This window comes from Crassostrea angulata, chromosome 4 (genome assembly GCF_025612915.1).
Source record: "Crassostrea angulata isolate pt1a10 chromosome 4, ASM2561291v2, whole genome shotgun sequence".
NCBI lineage: Eukaryota > Metazoa > Mollusca > Bivalvia > Ostreida > Ostreidae > Magallana > Magallana angulata.
In genome coordinates this window covers 35,888,410-35,907,109 of record NC_069114.1, presented here as the reverse complement: position 1 = coordinate 35,907,109, position 18,700 = coordinate 35,888,410, and the positions used below count along the sequence as shown (strand labels likewise).

Here is an 18,700-nt window from a genome sequence, read left to right as displayed (position 1 = left end):
CGTTTTATGTTGCTTTTGCAAAAGCTTCTGATATGTGACCTCTTATGAATTATGAATAAAGGATAGGGCTAGATATTTAAGGTGGGTTTTCAATATACCAGAGAAAATCGTGCATTTTTTGATTTTAATTATCAATAAAGTGATCTAATTACCGAAAATAAATATCCAAAATAGTCTTGATTATCATTCGAAGACAAGTATACACAGTGAGTCCCAAAATTTTCTTTCAGCAAATTCATGTAAGCTGTTGGACCTCTGCATGATTTGATTTTTTTATCTGTGTTTTTTGGTTTCTTTCTTTATTATTAAGTTTTGTAACCTGATCATCATATCTGAGGTATGTGTCTTTCTTTTCGATATTTTAGACGTGAATAGGATGGACATGTTTTACCTAGAGGCGCATGAATTGGTAAAAAGATTATAAAAAGGTGAGTAATACATTAATTAAATCAAACTGATATGAATGTATTTTCCATTCGAATTAACCACATTGTATACAATTGGAGTGCTAACAAAACCTGATTGTTTCACGACTCATTTGTGAGAGTAATTCGTAGAACTATGCACACGAAGATAATTTGTTCGATATTTTTTTTATTTCTATGTTTAGTGGTTTTAAATCAAAACGAACCCGCTGTTTAAGTGAAATTGTGCATTAAAGAACCAATGAAAAATCATAATTTTGAATTTAAAAAATCATTCTTATTGTATCATTTACTTGATAGTTACATACTATGTTTTTAATTTAAATGTTTTTGAAATGACAACGTTATAGTATTTATTATAGTTATTGTTTATTTTATTGAAATTTTTGCCAGGGCTTCGTAATGTAGTCCATTTGAAATGAAAAGAAACTATGGTACCTTATTACCAACCTTGTTTTCAGTGATGACAATTATTATCACAAAATGCTTGTTAATGTTCTATTCTAAATCTCGATATGTTACCTAAATATAAAGCTTATTTTTCGAAACTTCAAATTAGATTATATTTAAATAAATTATATGTTGTTAGATATTTAAACTATGGCACAACGAAATATCGAGAACTTGATTTAACATTTAAAAGAAAGCAATTAATAGGCAATTAAGATAAAAATTACATCCTTTTGCATATCAAAATAATCATAAATTATACATTAAGTTGCTACCATTTACTATCAGCTTTAAAGACAAAAGCTTTTAACTTAAAAAAAATTAGAATAAATTATCTTGTCATTAGGCATGGAAAAACTTATTGATACTCAAAATCACATGTATATTTATCTTTTTGTTTCACCTTTAAAGTCGCGTGAACAGATAATGAAAAAATTAAAATTCATGGTGTAAATATATACAAGGGAATCATAAATTCGTTTAGCACGTATTCTTTAACACCATGACAGGTCTTTGTATGAACAACGTGTATAATTAATTATGTACATGTTGAGATAGTCTCAGAAGTCACTTTGTTCTGTGGTTGCAGGATGTTCATAAAGTGTTGTGCAACTGGAATAAAAACAAGCGTGTGTCAAAAAGGCGTTCGGAAACTATAAAATATAAATGCATTTGCTATACAGAAGATTGACGTATTAGCCCAATTAACATAATGTTGTAAAATAATATAGAATCTACTCAAATCGCGCAGTGATGGATGACGAAGATCTACAAAAGATAAAGATATTACCGACTGATCAGGAAAAGGAATTCGGATCTGTCTGGCGAAAATGGATAACGCGGAAAATTTCACAGGAAAAAAGTGGCACTGCAAAGCCTAAATGGAATAACCTTTTGGATTCACATCTTAGAAGGAAGTTAAAACGATCAGAAGGTGAAACTAAATCGTCGGATTTGAACAAAACAGAAGACAGTGGTATTAAAAATGAACCTGATCTAAATCACCAAGGAAAAATGGCTGACAACCACGAATTACCAGTGGATGATGGTGATGAAGAAATGAACCATCAGGACTACATTCACGAAGAGCTCAGAGGGAAGTTACCTAATCCAATAAAAGTGTTACCTAAGTTTCAAAGAACATTTTCCCTCCCAGAAGGTGTGAAAGATTCGTCTATTCCCGACACTAAAAATATTTATGTTCCGTCAATCGATTACTGTCCATATCTGGATAAACCACCAAGGAAAAAGCAACAACAAATTGACACCAAACAGAAAGATGTCCTAGAAAATAAAAATGTAGAAAATAAAACTAAAGATGATGTTATAGTGATTCCGGAAAAAGACTATTGTCCATATCTAGACAAACCACCACGTCCCCAAATCAAGCAAAATGATTTTGAGGTTCGTAAATGGATTCTAAAGAATGAAACAGGAGATGATGAAGAACTACAAGTTTTCTTTCAGGATAACACGTCTCTAAAGGAGAGAAGAACCTCTGCTGGAAAGAGCTTGGTATCACCACGATCAAACTCTCTTCCTGAAATCAAGTTCAATCATGACAAACCTCCAAAATGGATGGAACTTGTGGATATGAAGTTAGGATTCGGAGATTTTCCGGACGATATTGATAGCATTGTTGAATCAAATGTGGAAACGGAAATAACGGAAGTGAAAACTAATCAGAAGAATGAAGACATTGAGCCCGATGTGTTCAAGGTATGGTTTTATAAGCATACACATATGATACTACGTTGATTGATCGATTATTGTTCTTTAAAATCGAGACGTATACATTTCAATATAAGTGCAGATAATATTTTCAATTCTTCATCAAGATTTAGTGACTTTATATATAAGACGTTCAAACAAATTATTAAAATATTTTGGCATTTTAGTGTTTTAAAGTGGATATCGTTAAAAATATTATTAAAAGTTCGACAATAACAAAACATTTTCCGGGCAATCTTTTTCCATTTTTTTCTTTGGTTTTGTTATATAAAAGAGTATTGCTAAATACCACGAAGGTTAATTCTTGATCTATGCTTGGTGTGACTAACAATGGGTGCCACAATCTCAAAAGTCCGAAACGTCATTTACATATTTGTAATGATTTATTGCCACATTAAAATGATGGAGCTCGTTATCATTTCTAAACAAAATAATACACCACCTCTTTGTAGTATTATGGTATTTTTTAGCCAGTTTCACATAAGGAAGGATAATGATTTTTAAGTAATAACTAAGCAAAAGTATGTTTTACGTGAAATTCTTCAAAGAAACCATGAAATCGGCACTAACGTGAATTTAAGAAAGACGTTTTAAAGAAGCTTCAAATCTCAAAAACAAGTAAACAATTATTACGCAAACATTAATATTAATATCAAAATGAACAAATGGAAATGAATAATTTTAGTTAATTAGTAAAAAATGAATTTTATTCTTAGATTTTGTCAATCATGTAACATAAAACTTAGTTACCACTTAACAAACATTATGATTTTCCTGTTATAGGATCTCGACAAATTAGAATATCAAATCAATAATAAAGTTTGGCTGTTTTCTTTCCGTTTGTTTTTAATTACACTTGATATAACATTTTAAAACAAAATCTCCAAAGTAAGGAAAGTACATGTTAATCCTAGTACAATTATTTAAAATTCACAAGACTTTGAAATTTTATTTTTATGCATGCATTTAGTTTATCAGGTATTTGTCATCAATTACATAATGTGCTAACCATAGTTAAAACTTGATTAACATATTTTATTAATTTTGAGTTATATAGCTCAATAAATGACCAAACAAAAAGTGACAGGGTCGCGTATTCTAGATTAATTTTTATCAATTTTGATTTTGATGTATAATGGGCAAAGTGTAAAGCGTGTTCTTGCTTGAAAAATAGTTTTGTTTTAAATATAATTAGTATTTATATTCATATTAATGTTAAAGCACATACAATCATTATTTAACTACAGATTAAGTTTAGTTGTATTTAGCTATCATAATAATATCAACTTGCAAGAATAACAATTTGTCATCAATTTGACAAACACATGGCGATTTTTCCAGATAAAAAAAAAGGATATTTAAATCCAAAGTTATGCAAATGTTGATTGGTAAAGGTTTCTAATTGCAATCCCAGCTAACTTTATTTCGTGTACACGTTTTTTCATCAGCATTACAGCAAATTACCGCTTTTATTCTACTTAGAAAATAGCAAGCAATTATCACATGGTTTTCAATAAAGTTTATAGCTCACTAAATTTAAAAGAAGAACAAACAATAAATAATCCAAATAAAACGACATAGGCATATAGAATATGTAGGAGAATGCACAGTTATAGAATTGTTATGCATTCACATCAGTGAGTCTAAAGATATGGGTCGGAATGTAATGTATGTCCTATATTTGACTTTAACAGATCACCTGTTCATATCAAGATATTAATATAAAATAATCAGGGTCGTGCAAATACAAATAATGAACTGTATTGACTCATCCTTTTCTTAGCAAAATCCTTGCATATTAAAATTTATTGCAAGACGATGATAAGTGCAATTCAAGCACAATTGCACATTAAACTATAATGGTACCTCTTGGTATTCTGATATGAAAATATCTATCAAAACGAAAATAGTGTCGCTTTTTGTCATTAAATAACGACAGAAATAAATTATTTTTATTGCTAGAGAAAGCCTTTTAAAGTCAGTTCACCCTTCATTTTCGTCAACTCGGTCAAACAATAAACTGTCATATCATACGGCCCATTCAAAAGCAATTAACCCGTTCCATCTCGTTTTCCTAGTGCAAAAAATTATTGTTGCAATCTAAAAAGTAATAGTTCTGATACTTAAGTTTTATATAAAAAAGGGTCATAACACAAAAGTTCTTTGATATTCAAAATTTGTTAAGCTTGCATGAATTTATACATGGGAAAAACCTAATTGATTACTCTTATGTGATTGATAGCCGGACAATAACATAAGTTACAGATTACCGATGGTATACTGTGTCCGATGATGATCTGTTTCGGTAGTAGAATTGACACGCTACATTGATTTTATTGACTTTAAAAGATTCATTTCAGGATGTAGACATAGATATTGCATGTGATAAATTGATCGGAAACTTAAAAAATTATCTGTCTCGGAGACAATCTCTTTCGTTAAACATCCATAACTTTACTAAATGTAAAACACGCAGTATTTAAAATGTGGCAATGGAAAGGTAAAGGTTAGAAAATTGGGAAACACTGTTATTTTTAGTCTTTTTGTAATAAGTTCAGCGTTAGAAATATAAAAATAGACTTTGTTGTTACCGAAAAAAGAGTTAATATTTGTTTAAAGATGCAAACCACAGGTAATAGTTCTAAAGAGGCCATACATTGCAAAAATATTGTCATGAACATATCCTGTGTTGTTTTTTTAGCATTAGTTTTTTTCCCCAAAGACTAAAAGAGAAGAACATTAAATATTTGGAACGGTCGTAAATAACCTTACTTGTTGACATTCATCCCATGCCATCCGTTGAAAAGTTAATTTACGGGTGACAAAGACCGATTGTTACGTATGTATGACGAACAAATTCAAGGCCACATTTCTGAATCACGAACTCACTCTACTTGTTCTTGTTAAAAGGTTAAGGTAACATACTTAAATTGCACGAATATATTTGGGGACCATATTTTCTTTGATTCATTCTTAAGAAAGAGTGAAAAAGCTTCATACACATGTAGCGTAAACAGGACATGTAGAGACCATATAAGAAAGATACCGTAAGAAATTTGGACTATATATGGTATGGGCCTAAAATGGCCCCCTTAAAGGAATATTATTATTTTACTGTAATTCTTTGTTTTCTTTGTACAGATATATATGTGATGTTTTAACTTAATGTTCATTTTGATTCAAGTGCCCACAATTTAGAAATACGGCATTGAAAAGACAACCTTTTCCCGCCATTTTTGCAATTTAGCTTAAAAAAGCTTGTTTTCAAGCAGTTTTTCTTTCAGGAAACATAGAGCGCATGCTTGAACCAACAAAATATTTTAATCAGAGATGTATCTAGCCAAGTCTAATAAGTGACAAAAGATTTGTCCTGGTTCAAGCATGCGCTCTATATTTCCCGTTCGTAGAAAGATGAGAAAAATGTCAATTTTCGACTGATTTTGATTGAATTATAGAAATAGCGTCACTTCTGACGTCATATACTGCAATTGAGTGCAAATAAATCAAACAAATATGTGAAAAATATATTTTATATCAACTCTTCTAAATTATAACATAACATTTAATTGTACCCGAAACACTTTAAAAAATATTGAATTATGGGGGCCAAATTTAACTCTTATCATATATAGTTCTTTGACATTCGTACGAACGAACTATAATTTTTTTCAGGCAACCTGCGTTTTCGTATGGGCAATTCAGCCATTTGTACTAACAAACGAAATTTTAAATTGGACGGATAGCTTTTTCAGCAAAATAATGACCAGGATAAGTAAATATCATGGTTCGGTTCTATATGCGTCTGGTCGGTTAATATATGAATATTTTTATATCAGCTATGGTTGTTTTCACTGGTTAATGTGATGTTCCCTTGACGACAGAGGCTTTAGCCAACATTACATCTGTATGTTTTGTAAGCATCCAAAAGCTCTTTCTACATTATTCCATTTAACACCAAAACTTCTGTAAGAAATTCGACAGTCGAGAATTTATTCTTGTTAAAGGGCGTAACGACCAAATATATAATCATATTTATGCATGTGCCCATCGAAAGAAATAAATGTTATTATAATTTGATAATACAAAATTGGACATGAATAAATACATTCCAGGAAAGGGGTTTCCTAACTATCGTTCTAATTTTTTTTTTTGCACGTCAAAAATAGTTTTTCGAAAGAAAAAAAAATAGTTTTAGAGTGTCATTAAATTAGTCTGAAAAACTATAAAAACAAAACAAACACTTGTGCTTCTGGATTTTAAAATTTATTGCATCATTAACATATTAAGAGAATACCGATTATTTAACATATGTATAAAGATGACCTGCATTCATATTCATCGTAAAAAATAGAGCTAGGTCAAGGTCAAATTGATTTTATAACTTTGTAATAGTTTGTAGCCGCTGGCGTAGTTTATTTTCTTTTACAGTAAAAAGCAAAGCATTCTTTTTTCACAAGGAATAAAACTCTGCATGAAAATGTAATAAAGGTTCTTAAAAACTTTAATATTCTGTTTGAAAAGCATTTGATTGCCAGATACAATGCTCGATTTTGTGTGTTACGTTTTCGAAGTATTTTTATAAAGAAATCGATGGCATTTAAACTAACAGTCAATTTTATAGTATGAGTATAACAAGGTCTTGCAATGTAAGCATCGTCCATAACAATCACATTTATGAAATGAAATACGTACAATAATTAGGAAATAATGAGTCACAATATTGACAGAATGGTGTCTATATAGATACGCAATGACTACCTGTCTAACCGTTTAACTTCAACGATTCTCTCCTTCTCCCTCTTTGTGTCATTTCAGACAATCGACTTTTTTGTGAAAACAAAGAACTTTTTATTTTACCATCAAAGTCACCGAACTATCAGGAAAATAATTTAATGAAAGAAAATCTAATTTTATTCTGTATTTGGTTGTTAAAATAATCTTAAATTGTGGCAGATTCTTGTGCTGATGGAGGTGCTACTATTTTTTTAATTTTTTAAATGCTTGAAATTCTGTAGTTTGTCAGTGATGTCAACAAACAACAAATACAAAACCAATATATATATATATATATATATATATATATATATATATATATATATATATATATATATATATATATATATATATAATTTGTCTTTCTCATCCTCTGGTACATTTGGGCTGCGATTATTTTATGTGAAACTGATGTTTTGATACTGCTGTTTTAATAATTACATGAATTTGTATCATCATTCAATATTTTTACACAGTCCTTCATTTCATTTCCTTGCACATTTTAATCGGATTTTCGAGTGATATACTAGCTTCTATTTATCAGTTAAACAACTGCAATAATTTCAGATCTTCAAAATTACATTTAACTCTCGCATGATAGTCAGATTAGTTACAAAACACGATTTTTTCAGCATTTTTGATGTTGATAAACCAACCTCCATATTATTTACACTTTCTCATAAATAATTGGTTTGCATTGTTGAAAAGAATATGAAAACTAAGATAACCCTCAACATGGCCATAATCTCTGAACTCAAGAAATTTATGTTACGAATATATTCTACTGTATTGTTTATAAAGTGATAAATGAGACAACCCTTTGTCACTTTATTAAATCGACCAAAAAATTTATCATTTATCATAATACATTTATTATAGGCTACACATGTTGAATTTTCAAGCAATTCATATCATGAATATTTTTCGGAAACAAACTACAAGTTTCTTTCCTCAGGGAAGTAGAAACATTGTTAGGTCGATGATCTAAAGTAAAGGATTAAGAGCTTATGACGTTTCTCAAAACATAGACAATAGTAATTCTTTATCAGCAATACATTCTGTCAATCACACCAATAGTTGAAAGACGAGTGAAAAAAATACAGTTATATTGAAAATAAAATGTCTACACATAAAATAATGACCAACTTCCGATAACTATGTAACTGATGGTTCCTGTGTAATACCGAATTAATGATAGTGCCTTCTAACAAGGAATGCTGTGGTTTTATTTGTTTTGGGACATCAATTTTCATGGAATTAGTGAAGAGAAAAAACAATTTCAAGGATACGTCAATTTGAGTAGAATTAGAATAATACTGTCAGATCAAAATGGTACAAGGAATTGTGCTTTAAAGCAATTTTTATAAAGTGGATGAATTAACAACAAAATCCGCGAAAATTCACTTTCAACAAATATTGATAAAATTACATTACTTATTCACGACACTTTGTTTAGAATACATTCAAGAGGGGATGGGGTGATCAACGATAAAATGAAACAATGTATATTCTTGTCAGTTTGCATTGTTAACGTGGTTGATACAGCCTATACAGACACAAATGGGATTTGAGGAGCCAAGTAAATGCGCAGTTTGTAGATGTAAAAACAAACTCTGAAAATGTAAGAAGAATTTTCAATATAATGTAGAATTTATTTCAAAATTAAGTACCATATGGGCAATATTAATCTAAAGGCATTTGTAACAGGATCATTCAAATTTTTATCTTGAAAAAATGATTAATTTACATCCTTATTTTTAAGATGATTTCCAGTCATCTACACAATTAATCTTCTAAAAATGTTTACGATGCTCGAAAAAAAGATAACAATAATGACATCATTTTCTTTACATTTTGTATACAGGATCATTAATTTGACCATAGTCGTAAATCAAATGAAAGGAGCAGACAGATGATTTTATAATTGACTTTTGTACAACTCTGCTCTGTGTTTCTTAATCATCATCAGATGTTGACGGTGTTACGCATTAGGACATAAATAGTCGTTATAGGGCCATGCATGCAGAAAATGAATTTAATGAATTAGTTTCTTTCACCTTCAGGGTTATGGAAGTGCAGAATTGTTTAAATTTATAACCCTTATATAAGTCCTTCACCGTTATATGGACGTATGGGCATGCTAAGAACCATTTTAACTAATTATGTTCCTTTTTCCTTTATTTTGCTTAATAATTAATATTTCAGATGCGTCCAGAAAAGTAGCAAAACGTAACCTTTCTTAAGCATATTTAACTGATTGCTTTACACTGAAGCACTTGCAATCCGTTTTAGGCAGAAATTGGGTAAATGTGTCGACAAATAAAGAACAAGGCTAATTGCATGTTCTGAATGCTGTGGTTAAGTGAGGACTGTATTTAATCTGCTCGACATGATTAAAAGCTTGGTTTCTCTTGACCCTGTCCCTAGAAACAGGTGTGTGATGCAAATACAACTTGTTAATTAAACAGAAATTGAATATTGTCAAAACATCTGAACCAGGTTAAATACTTGAAAGAAGAAAACCATACAGATGTTAACCCCCCAAATTTTTTTTGAAATTAATAAATGAAAGCATATAAAACGCCTGATGACTTTAAAATATGTTGTACTGAACTACGTTGTAAAACGTCAACTTAACACCTTTATAATCGTATGATTAAAAAGTTTCTAGTTGATTAATTGGTAGCATACCTCGTTTTCCCGTACGTTAAAGCAAATATTGACGACACCTTTCAACAATTATTTCTCTTGATGAGATCATAAGCTGTTATGTATTCATCTCACACACTATAAACTTTGGCCTTAAACATCACACCTCTTCAACCTAAAACAGGATAAAATTGTTTAGTTTTAGTTCTTTGCTGTAATTGAAACGACCAAAATGTATTCAGCAAAAGACATTTGAGGAAAGTTATAAGTACTCTTTATTCATGCGTAGCGAAAGAATCTAAGCAAAGTTAAGTACTCTTAATCACCATAGTACTATTTCAAACTGTTGAAAAACTAAATATAGAAGAAAATTGTATTTGGTATTAATATTTTCAATCTATATGTTAAGTCAGTACGCAGTCAATGCAAATTAACACAAAACGAAACACAAAATATTTTTCAACTACCTTTAAGGCCTATACTTTCTTCATAAATGCTAATTTTGAAGATGGTGGTGACTATAGAACCTTGTGAGACAGATTTGTTAAATCCAAGCGTGCATACTGTACATATCCCAAGGTGAAAAAGTTCTACATGCAAACTGAACTTAACAAGGTTATAGCTTAAGGCATTCGAGAAGTGCTTAAAACGTAAACGACATCTTCATTAAGTTCAAGCAGAAAATACTCAAATGATTTCATTAAAGGCTCAATATATTATGATGATATATGGTAGAATGGGATTTTACATGTAATATTTTATATATGATATCATCAATGTCGTAAGCAATTAGATTGGTATTGAGATAAATTATGTCCATGAAGATTCCACGTAAGATGGAAGAGGATAATTAACATTACTGCGTTAAGTAATAAATTACAATATTAAGTTATACGGAAATGTATCCAATATGTAATTTGTCGTAAACTTTCCGCTCATCATCAATTTCAAACACCAATTTGGTTTTTAAATGAATTTCTACAACAACTTGGCTTTAAATTTATTATTTCCCCCCATGTTTTACACATTTTCAGCTGTAATTTGTTTGGCATCTGAAAAAAAAATATCCTTAGATAAATCAAATTATTTAAACATTTAAAGTTATTTTTACCAGGTTATTTTCATTCATTTTTAGATACATGTACTTTAATATTTGATCTTTTACATTCAAGCCTGCCTTGAGATATAACCAAGCCCAGCCATGGTGGTTTCCAGGCATGCTTGGATCTCTCAGGGATACGCCAGACTTTGGGAAATATTCTCGTTTTTCTTCCTTTTCTACCTTTGCACGGTCCACCACTGCTTCAGAGATTACCAAGGAACCCTCTGAAGAGAGTCTTAGGCGACGTAACACTGTTGTTGTTATTCTGATGATCATTGCTGTGTTAGCGGCCATTGCTGTTATACTAGGAATTACCCTTTACTTTCTTTATCATAGAGGTACTAAAATGCATCGAATATTTGAATCCATTTATTTTTATTTTCGAAGTTTGAGAGAGGCTGCTGGAAGACCTGTTTTAAATTTGAATAAAAAAAGTTTATCTCATACATTATTTGTTTTTACAGCAATAATCCGAGCCCATATCAATTTTACCATATATAATCGAAACTTTACTGATGCAATGGACAACCATACGTCTGCTGATTTTAAGAATATAGCGGAACCTTTATGTGATGAAGTGAGTATTTAATATTTCAAATCCTGCTTTTTATTTCTTTTACTTTATCAGCAACCGTTCTGTGAACTTACCGTCAGAGTTTACATGTATGATATCACTATGTCATGCTTATAATCTCTGTTTTCTGTTTTCAGATGGACAGATATTTCTTTACCAGTGAATTCAAATATTTCTACCTCCAGTGTAAAGTTCATGATTTAACGTAAGGCTCTTCTCTTTTTTAATTCAATGACATCATAAAAATTAATTTATATAATGTTTGATAAGCGCATTTTTTTTATAGAGACAATGCTGGGAAAGTAGGAGTGTACTTTAGTGTCGACTTTCTGGACAATATTTACACTCAGAATGTGAAAGTTATTCAGGATATCATTCTAAAGAAATCAGGGAGACTTGTGAAAGACAATGCACTCTTTCTTGTGATTCGAGAGTTTTTGGTGTATATAAAGAGCTTTAGTATCCGACTGGAGAAGATTCCTACAGATGGACCGATTCACCTGCCCAGAATTCCATATTACGGTATAGTTTATATCTGGTTAAAATTGAAAGTTACTCATTGCTTCTTTTCTTCCCTCCAACCAGTCCTTATAATCATACTTTCAATATATGTGTATATTCATCATAAGATTTTGGAATACCGTGCCGGATAATAATGTTTTTCATAGCATAGCATTTCTCGCCCATTCCAGCACATGTTCTTAAAACTCTGTACATTAATTTGGCAAACCACTGCCTGAAGAGAATATAGCGGCTAAGGTTTAGTTGTATCTCATTGACCATATGTAAAATTTACTCTTAGAAGAGAAAAAATTTTTTGAGAGATATATAAACATCTGGACAATTAAAAAGTCCAAAGGAAATGTATCTCATATTTCCCCAGAAATTTAAGCATTTTATAGATGTTTAATTCAAAAAATCGTTTTTCTTTTAAAACTTTAATTTAAATAATCTTGTTTCCTATCAAGATACCACAGAAAGACAATATAATTGAATTCCGGTAAGAAATAATCAATATCATGTCCATAAATTTTGGGGGGATTGAGACTAATTGTTTTTTTAAGGATATTTCTTCTAAGCAGTTGTCTCACAGGAGACAATATTTGTCTATAAAACTGCCTTTTGGACAGATAGTTTAATAAATCTATGGGATTTTATTATTATCCGGTTCAGTGTTTCTTTTCAATTTGCAGTTTGGTTGAAGGTTTTCTTTACTAGCTATGTATATTTACTCATGGTATTGCATTATGGGAAGAGTTAAAAATATATGTAAACCAGTGTATCATATATTGCATTGTATCACTATGGTATGTATAATACCATGATTATATCTCCATACGATGTAACCACCCAAGCCTTGCTATATATTTAGAAAAAAATCAATAGTCTAGTTGATTCGATCCTATACAATATAAAAAATAAAATAAATATCAATCAGAGAACATTTTGACAACTTCTAAACCGAGGAAACCCCCGAAACCTAGCATACCGACGAGTTCCTCATTAGACGAAGGAAAAAATGAATCCTCTTTAAAAGCTCGAAAATTACTGATGACAACTGTTTCAACACCTCTGACAACAATTTCAAAAGTCTCAACCACTGATTCCACAAAAACAACCACCAGAGCCACCACATCCACAACCACCAAAATCGCCATTACTAAAACAACCACCACCGCGAGCTCAAGTTCCACAAGTACCACTAGTACTACCCCACCTTCAACCACGGAATATGTCCCCAACTACTGGGATCTTTTGATGAACAGATATGGACTAAAAACAGAAGGAATAGAAGAGGGGTCTTCCCTTCCAAATCAATTAAGGAAAGCTGGTGAGACATGCACAAACACAGCAGCCTAAGCAGCCTAGATTCAGCGTAGATTCTTCTAGTTGCGGTGTCCCACAACGTATATATGCTACGTAGAAGCTCTCCCCAGCACTATGTAGAACATGCTGTTTATTTTTGTACTTACAGCAGTTGCATAATGACCTTATATTTTTCAAACTAATATAGAGTTTTTGTTATTAAAATTGCAGAATGTTATATATGCTATGAATGAATATTGTAATTTTTAATATTTGATATATAAGATATTAAATGCATTTTATTAAATTAAAATTTTACGCATTTTAGTGATAAAAAAGTTACTTATTAAAGTACTTTAGTCATGCTTAAGTTTGTTACAATAAAATATTTCGGATGTTCCAAAAGTATAAATTCTTAAGGATATCAAAATGAAAAATGTAATAATAACAAAATGCATATGCATCGTTTATTGCAAGAAAAACAGTGTTTTTCTTAAAGATTTGGGAAATACATGCTAAATTTCTCAATATGAAAAATTAAGCATATTCCTTTGATTTTGTATGATATATGGTCATGTATCATATCAATATTACAGTATATGTGTGCATGATGTATGTATAATCCAGCAGTAGTTTTTACATTATTCTGACTGAAAAGGGTATCTGATAAAAAGTTTAATGGATTTTTTTTTCTCAATTTTATTAAAAAACTCAACTTTTTGCAGTTTGTTTCATAGTGACATATCCAAATAAATATGAAATATAAAAAAAATTAAATAGTTGCAGAAATTTTATAGATATATTCTAGATTCTATTTAAAATTATATAAAAATACCAGATGTATATATTTTTTATTTTTCTGAAAATTATATATTTTAAATTTAGGGACATATATATAAAATTAAAACGAACATTAACTGATCTGAAAAATGATACAATGCTTAAATCAATAGAGATATTGAAGTTAAAATATGCCACTTTAGTAGAATGAAGTTTACTTTTGAATTGAAAATGAAGAAGTAGGAACAGCGTATCTTATACTTTGAAAACACGTCGTTATAACAATATCTTTGCAGATGACAAATGCTCGGAAGAACCGTGTCAGAACAACGCAACCTGTGTGAGCAATGGGTACACAGTCTATCAGTGTGAATGTACTAAAGGATGGAAGGGAAAACACTGCGAAGTCGGTAAGTCAAGAATTGGGTGAACAAAAAAGAGACCAACTGAAAAAAAATATAATACAAAAAGACAAACGAGGGAAAATGGGGCACAGGTGCATAGACATGTATATATTGTTTCAATTTTATCTATAAGATGGTATTTTTTTTGGAAAAAAAATCTTGAATGATTCAGATGTCAATGAATGTACAAAGTATCCATGCCGCAACAATGGAAGATGCATTAACACTGATGGAGACTACCTTTGCTTATGTGAACCAGGATGGACGTCTAAAAATTGTACCAATGGTAATTAAGAAAATATTTTTCCTGGAACTTTTATAAAAAAAAAAACCCGCACAAAATATTAATAGAAGGTTCAAGTGTAAAAGCAACGATTTATCATTTAACGTTATGAAACTTAACTGTCACTTTTTACTATAGACGTCAATGAATGTGAGAGGTCGCCATGTCAGAACAATGGGACCTGTGTAAATAACGACGGATCTTACACTTGTTTGTGTGAACCAGGCTGGACAGGCCAACACTGTCAAACAGGTAGATCATCATAATATCATAAAGATAATTGGCACCAAGTGGAAAAATAATGCTTATTATTAATTCAAAGCTAGCAGGTTCATATCATTTTTTACAAAAAGACAATATTCTTATTACATATCATATCCTATTTAAGCGATTTTTTCTATCGATTTTGTTCCTTCCAATGGAGGTTGCAATAAATGTTGAATATGTTGTTTTAGATGTCCAAGAGTGCTCAACAATCAACCCATGCCTCAATAACGGGACTTGCTTCAATAATAATGGTTCCTACTCTTGTCAATGTACTGAGGGATGGCAGGGGCAAAACTGTGAGAAAGGTTGGTGACTTTAAAAGTAATATCATGAATTAGTCTCCGGATGTTATATTTTGTGAACTTACTTAAAAAAAATTTTTATTCCAGATATTAACGAATGTGTTTCATCCCCGTGTTATAACAATGGCAGCTGTATAAATACACAGGGATCCTACAACTGTGAATGTGTTGAAGGATGGCAAGACGAAAATTGTCACAAAGGTACAAGATGATTTCCATTTTATAGTTTTATGAACTCCAATTCTGTACGTTACAAGTGATATATTGTTATAAATTGTCGTAAAAATATGCACACTAAATAAAGTTCCGTTGATCCGAATGCATTATTCATTTTTCTATTTTTTCCTTCTTAGATGTAAACGAATGTAACAATTCTCCTTGCCTTCACAATGGAACATGTATCAACAACAATGGTTCCTACGGCTGTATTTGCGCCGAGGGATGGGAGGATAAAACGTGTGATACAGATGTAAACGAATGCCTCGAGATTCAACCGTGTCAAAATAATGGGACATGTACCAATACTGAGGGGTCCTATTCGTGTAGCTGCATTGAAGGATGGCAGGGTCCAAATTGTGAAAACGGTAAATAGTCTTAATATAAATCAAGTGTCACGCGTTTTGCTTTTGTATTACTTAACACCGTGGATTTTCTATGTAAGATATTTGAATGCAACACATTTCTCAGTATATAAGGCTTAGGTATATTTTTTTCAAGCCTGTATGCAACAATTTGATCCTTATCTTTAGATTAATTTCAAAGTCCTGTTTTTTCTCAGAAATTTAGTTTTTCTTGTCTTGATAAATAATCATATTACATTATTTTATATCATTATATGTTTAATTTTTTATACAATCAAAAAATTGTTTACTTGTTATTCTTAAAAATATGTGACAGTAATTTGTGATACCAATTAGAAATTCTTGTTTCAGTATTTTTGAAAAAAAAAATGACAGTTTGTTTTATAGTAGACTTTAACTTCTGTTGATATGAAATAAACATAATGCAAAATAAATATGCAATTCCAGATTTTATACCGAAGAAAAATAATGTCTATAGATATGCTTTATTGGAACAGATCAAAATGAATGCGAATTCTTCCCATGTCAGAACAATGGCTCTTGCGTGAACACATTTGGATCTTACTTGTGCAATTGCACAGATGGTTGGCAAGATCAAAACTGCGACACAGGTAAAATTCGAGTGAAAATGTTAATGTATTTCTTTTAGTGCAAAAAGCCTTAAACTAAATACTGTCTTGAGTTATAAGGGATATACAAATCCATCAGTGAAAAAACCGAAAGTTCTTCTTTAAAAATTGATTTAGTAAAACGACGGGGTATTTATAAATCTAATCTGCTAAAATTCGACAATTTTAAATTAAATCGATATATTTATCATTCTTTGGTTTCAAACTGTATAAATAGGAAAAGGCCTCGTTCATGAGTTGTGTTGGAAAATATAATTGATTTACAAATTCTTGCTCTTAAATAATGATAGATAAGGATTTATGAAACAAGGAATGCCAATGACCTTCTTGATAGAATACATTTGTACATAATGTAAAAGGAAAACTTTAAGATATGCGCATTTTATTTCCAGATATTGACGAATGTGCTGTATCCTTTCCTTGTCAAAATAACGGAACTTGTGTAAATAATAATGGCTCCTATGTTTGTGAATGTACAGACGGTTACATGGGCAGACATTGCAAAGAAGGTAATCCCCTTTAATATCGGGTCACATCATTATGACTATTACAGAAATTACTGCAATACATTATATACTTAATCTATCATGTTTGTTCGCTTGTAAACAATAAATAAAATTACAATTCTTTTGCTCAATATATCATCAAATTAAGAAGTCAACAATCCTATATGCTAAATTAGTTATATATCTGTTCGGACGAAATGGATATTATTTGATATATCATGGGCAATTTTTCATTTTGATTCGTCCGAAATCTTAATTACGTATTACATTCTTGGTTTTGTTGACAAAATGTTGAATAATTTTGAAATGGTTATGTTTAGCGTAAAATTTGATTCGATGATTTTTTTTTCTTTAAGATCGGAATGAATGCGAAAAACTGGGTTTATGCCTAAATAACGGAACTTGTCACAATAACGAAGGGTCCTACATTTGTTTGTGTTCAGATGGTTGGAAGGGACAACATTGTGATCGAGGTGATTTATGATACATTAATTAAAAAAAGATAGGTCTAATGTAATACAATTTTCATTCAATGTCTGTTATTCATTAATTATATGAAATGCTTGAGTATATGGGAATGAATGTAAGGAATTTCTGTGAAACAACAACGGAACACCACATATTATTTTTATATATGAATGAACTGGTAGCAACAATCTGTTTTATCTTCCTTCATTTTTCTGTAGATGTTGATGAATGTAATTTCGCGGATATTTGTGAAAATAACGGAACATGTCAAAATACAGCTGGTTCTTATAAATGTGACTGCAGCGAAGGCTGGCAAGGAAAACACTGCAAAGAAGGTGACTTAAATATTGTTAAATATTATTTTAAAGAGTCTATAAAGAGGCTGGATGGTAAAGCAATTACTACAGATGTACCTTAAATTTTCATGCTTCATTTTTAAACTTATAAAACCAATAAATTTGAATATTTTCACGTATCCCCAAACAGAGCTTTCCTGCTCAATATAATCTAAACTTGACTACGCCCATCCAACTCTCATTGAATTAAAAAGAATTCGCTCTTTCGTTGTATCTTTATGAGGATATACCGCTTACATTCCTTAAGTTGTGTATTTCCTTTTGAAGATGTAAATGAGTGTGAGAATTTAGAACTTTGCGAAAACAACGGAACCTGTATAAATACCAATGGATCCTACACGTGTAACTGTTCATCTGGGTGGCAGGATAAACACTGCCAAAAAGGTACATCAGTTTAATGATCCAGCCTTGCAGATTACTTGAATAATAGGATATTAGAATTCAGGCGTTAAAATCAAATTGTTCATCAGTTACTTCTACCCCCTTTTGACATTTACTTGAACGTTATGTTGTTTTTATTTTTCAGATATAAATGAATGCGACATGCTCTTGCCGTGTCAAAACAATGGAACCTGCCTTAATAACAATGGTTCTTATGCATGTACATGCAAAGA

At 30.8% G+C, this 18,700-nt stretch overlaps 1 protein-coding gene across 1 annotated transcript; it reads left to right on the top strand.

Moving 5' to 3' along the window:
* Nucleotides 1–1,473: 1,473 nt before the first annotated feature.
* On the top strand, nt 1,474–17,746 carry LOC128182249 (uncharacterized). Its single transcript, XM_052850840.1, has 15 exons — nt 1,474–2,594; nt 11,201–11,468; nt 11,595–11,707; nt 11,842–11,909; nt 11,991–12,226; nt 13,143–13,535; nt 14,587–14,700; nt 14,867–14,980; nt 15,116–15,229; nt 15,433–15,549; nt 15,634–15,747; nt 15,900–16,130; nt 16,625–16,738; nt 17,149–17,265; nt 17,619–17,746. The coding sequence occupies exons 1-15, from the start codon at nt 1,629–1,631 to the stop codon at nt 17,744–17,746; spliced, it is 3,207 nt and encodes a 1,068-aa protein (XP_052706800.1). The 5' UTR covers nt 1,474–1,628.
* Nucleotides 17,747–18,700: the final 954 nt, after the last annotated feature.

Excerpts from the sequence above, each read along its gene's own strand:
- LOC128182249 (XM_052850840.1), top strand. The coding sequence starts at position 1,629 with ATGGATGACGAAGATCTACAAAAGATAAAGATATTACCGACTGATCAG. Across the intron at positions 13,536-14,586 it reads AAATCAATTAAGGAAAGCTG|ATGACAAATGCTCGGAAGAA; the intron begins GTGAGACATGCA and ends ATATCTTTGCAG. Across the intron at positions 14,701-14,866 it reads GGGAAAACACTGCGAAGTCG|ATGTCAATGAATGTACAAAG; the intron begins GTAAGTCAAGAA and ends TGAATGATTCAG.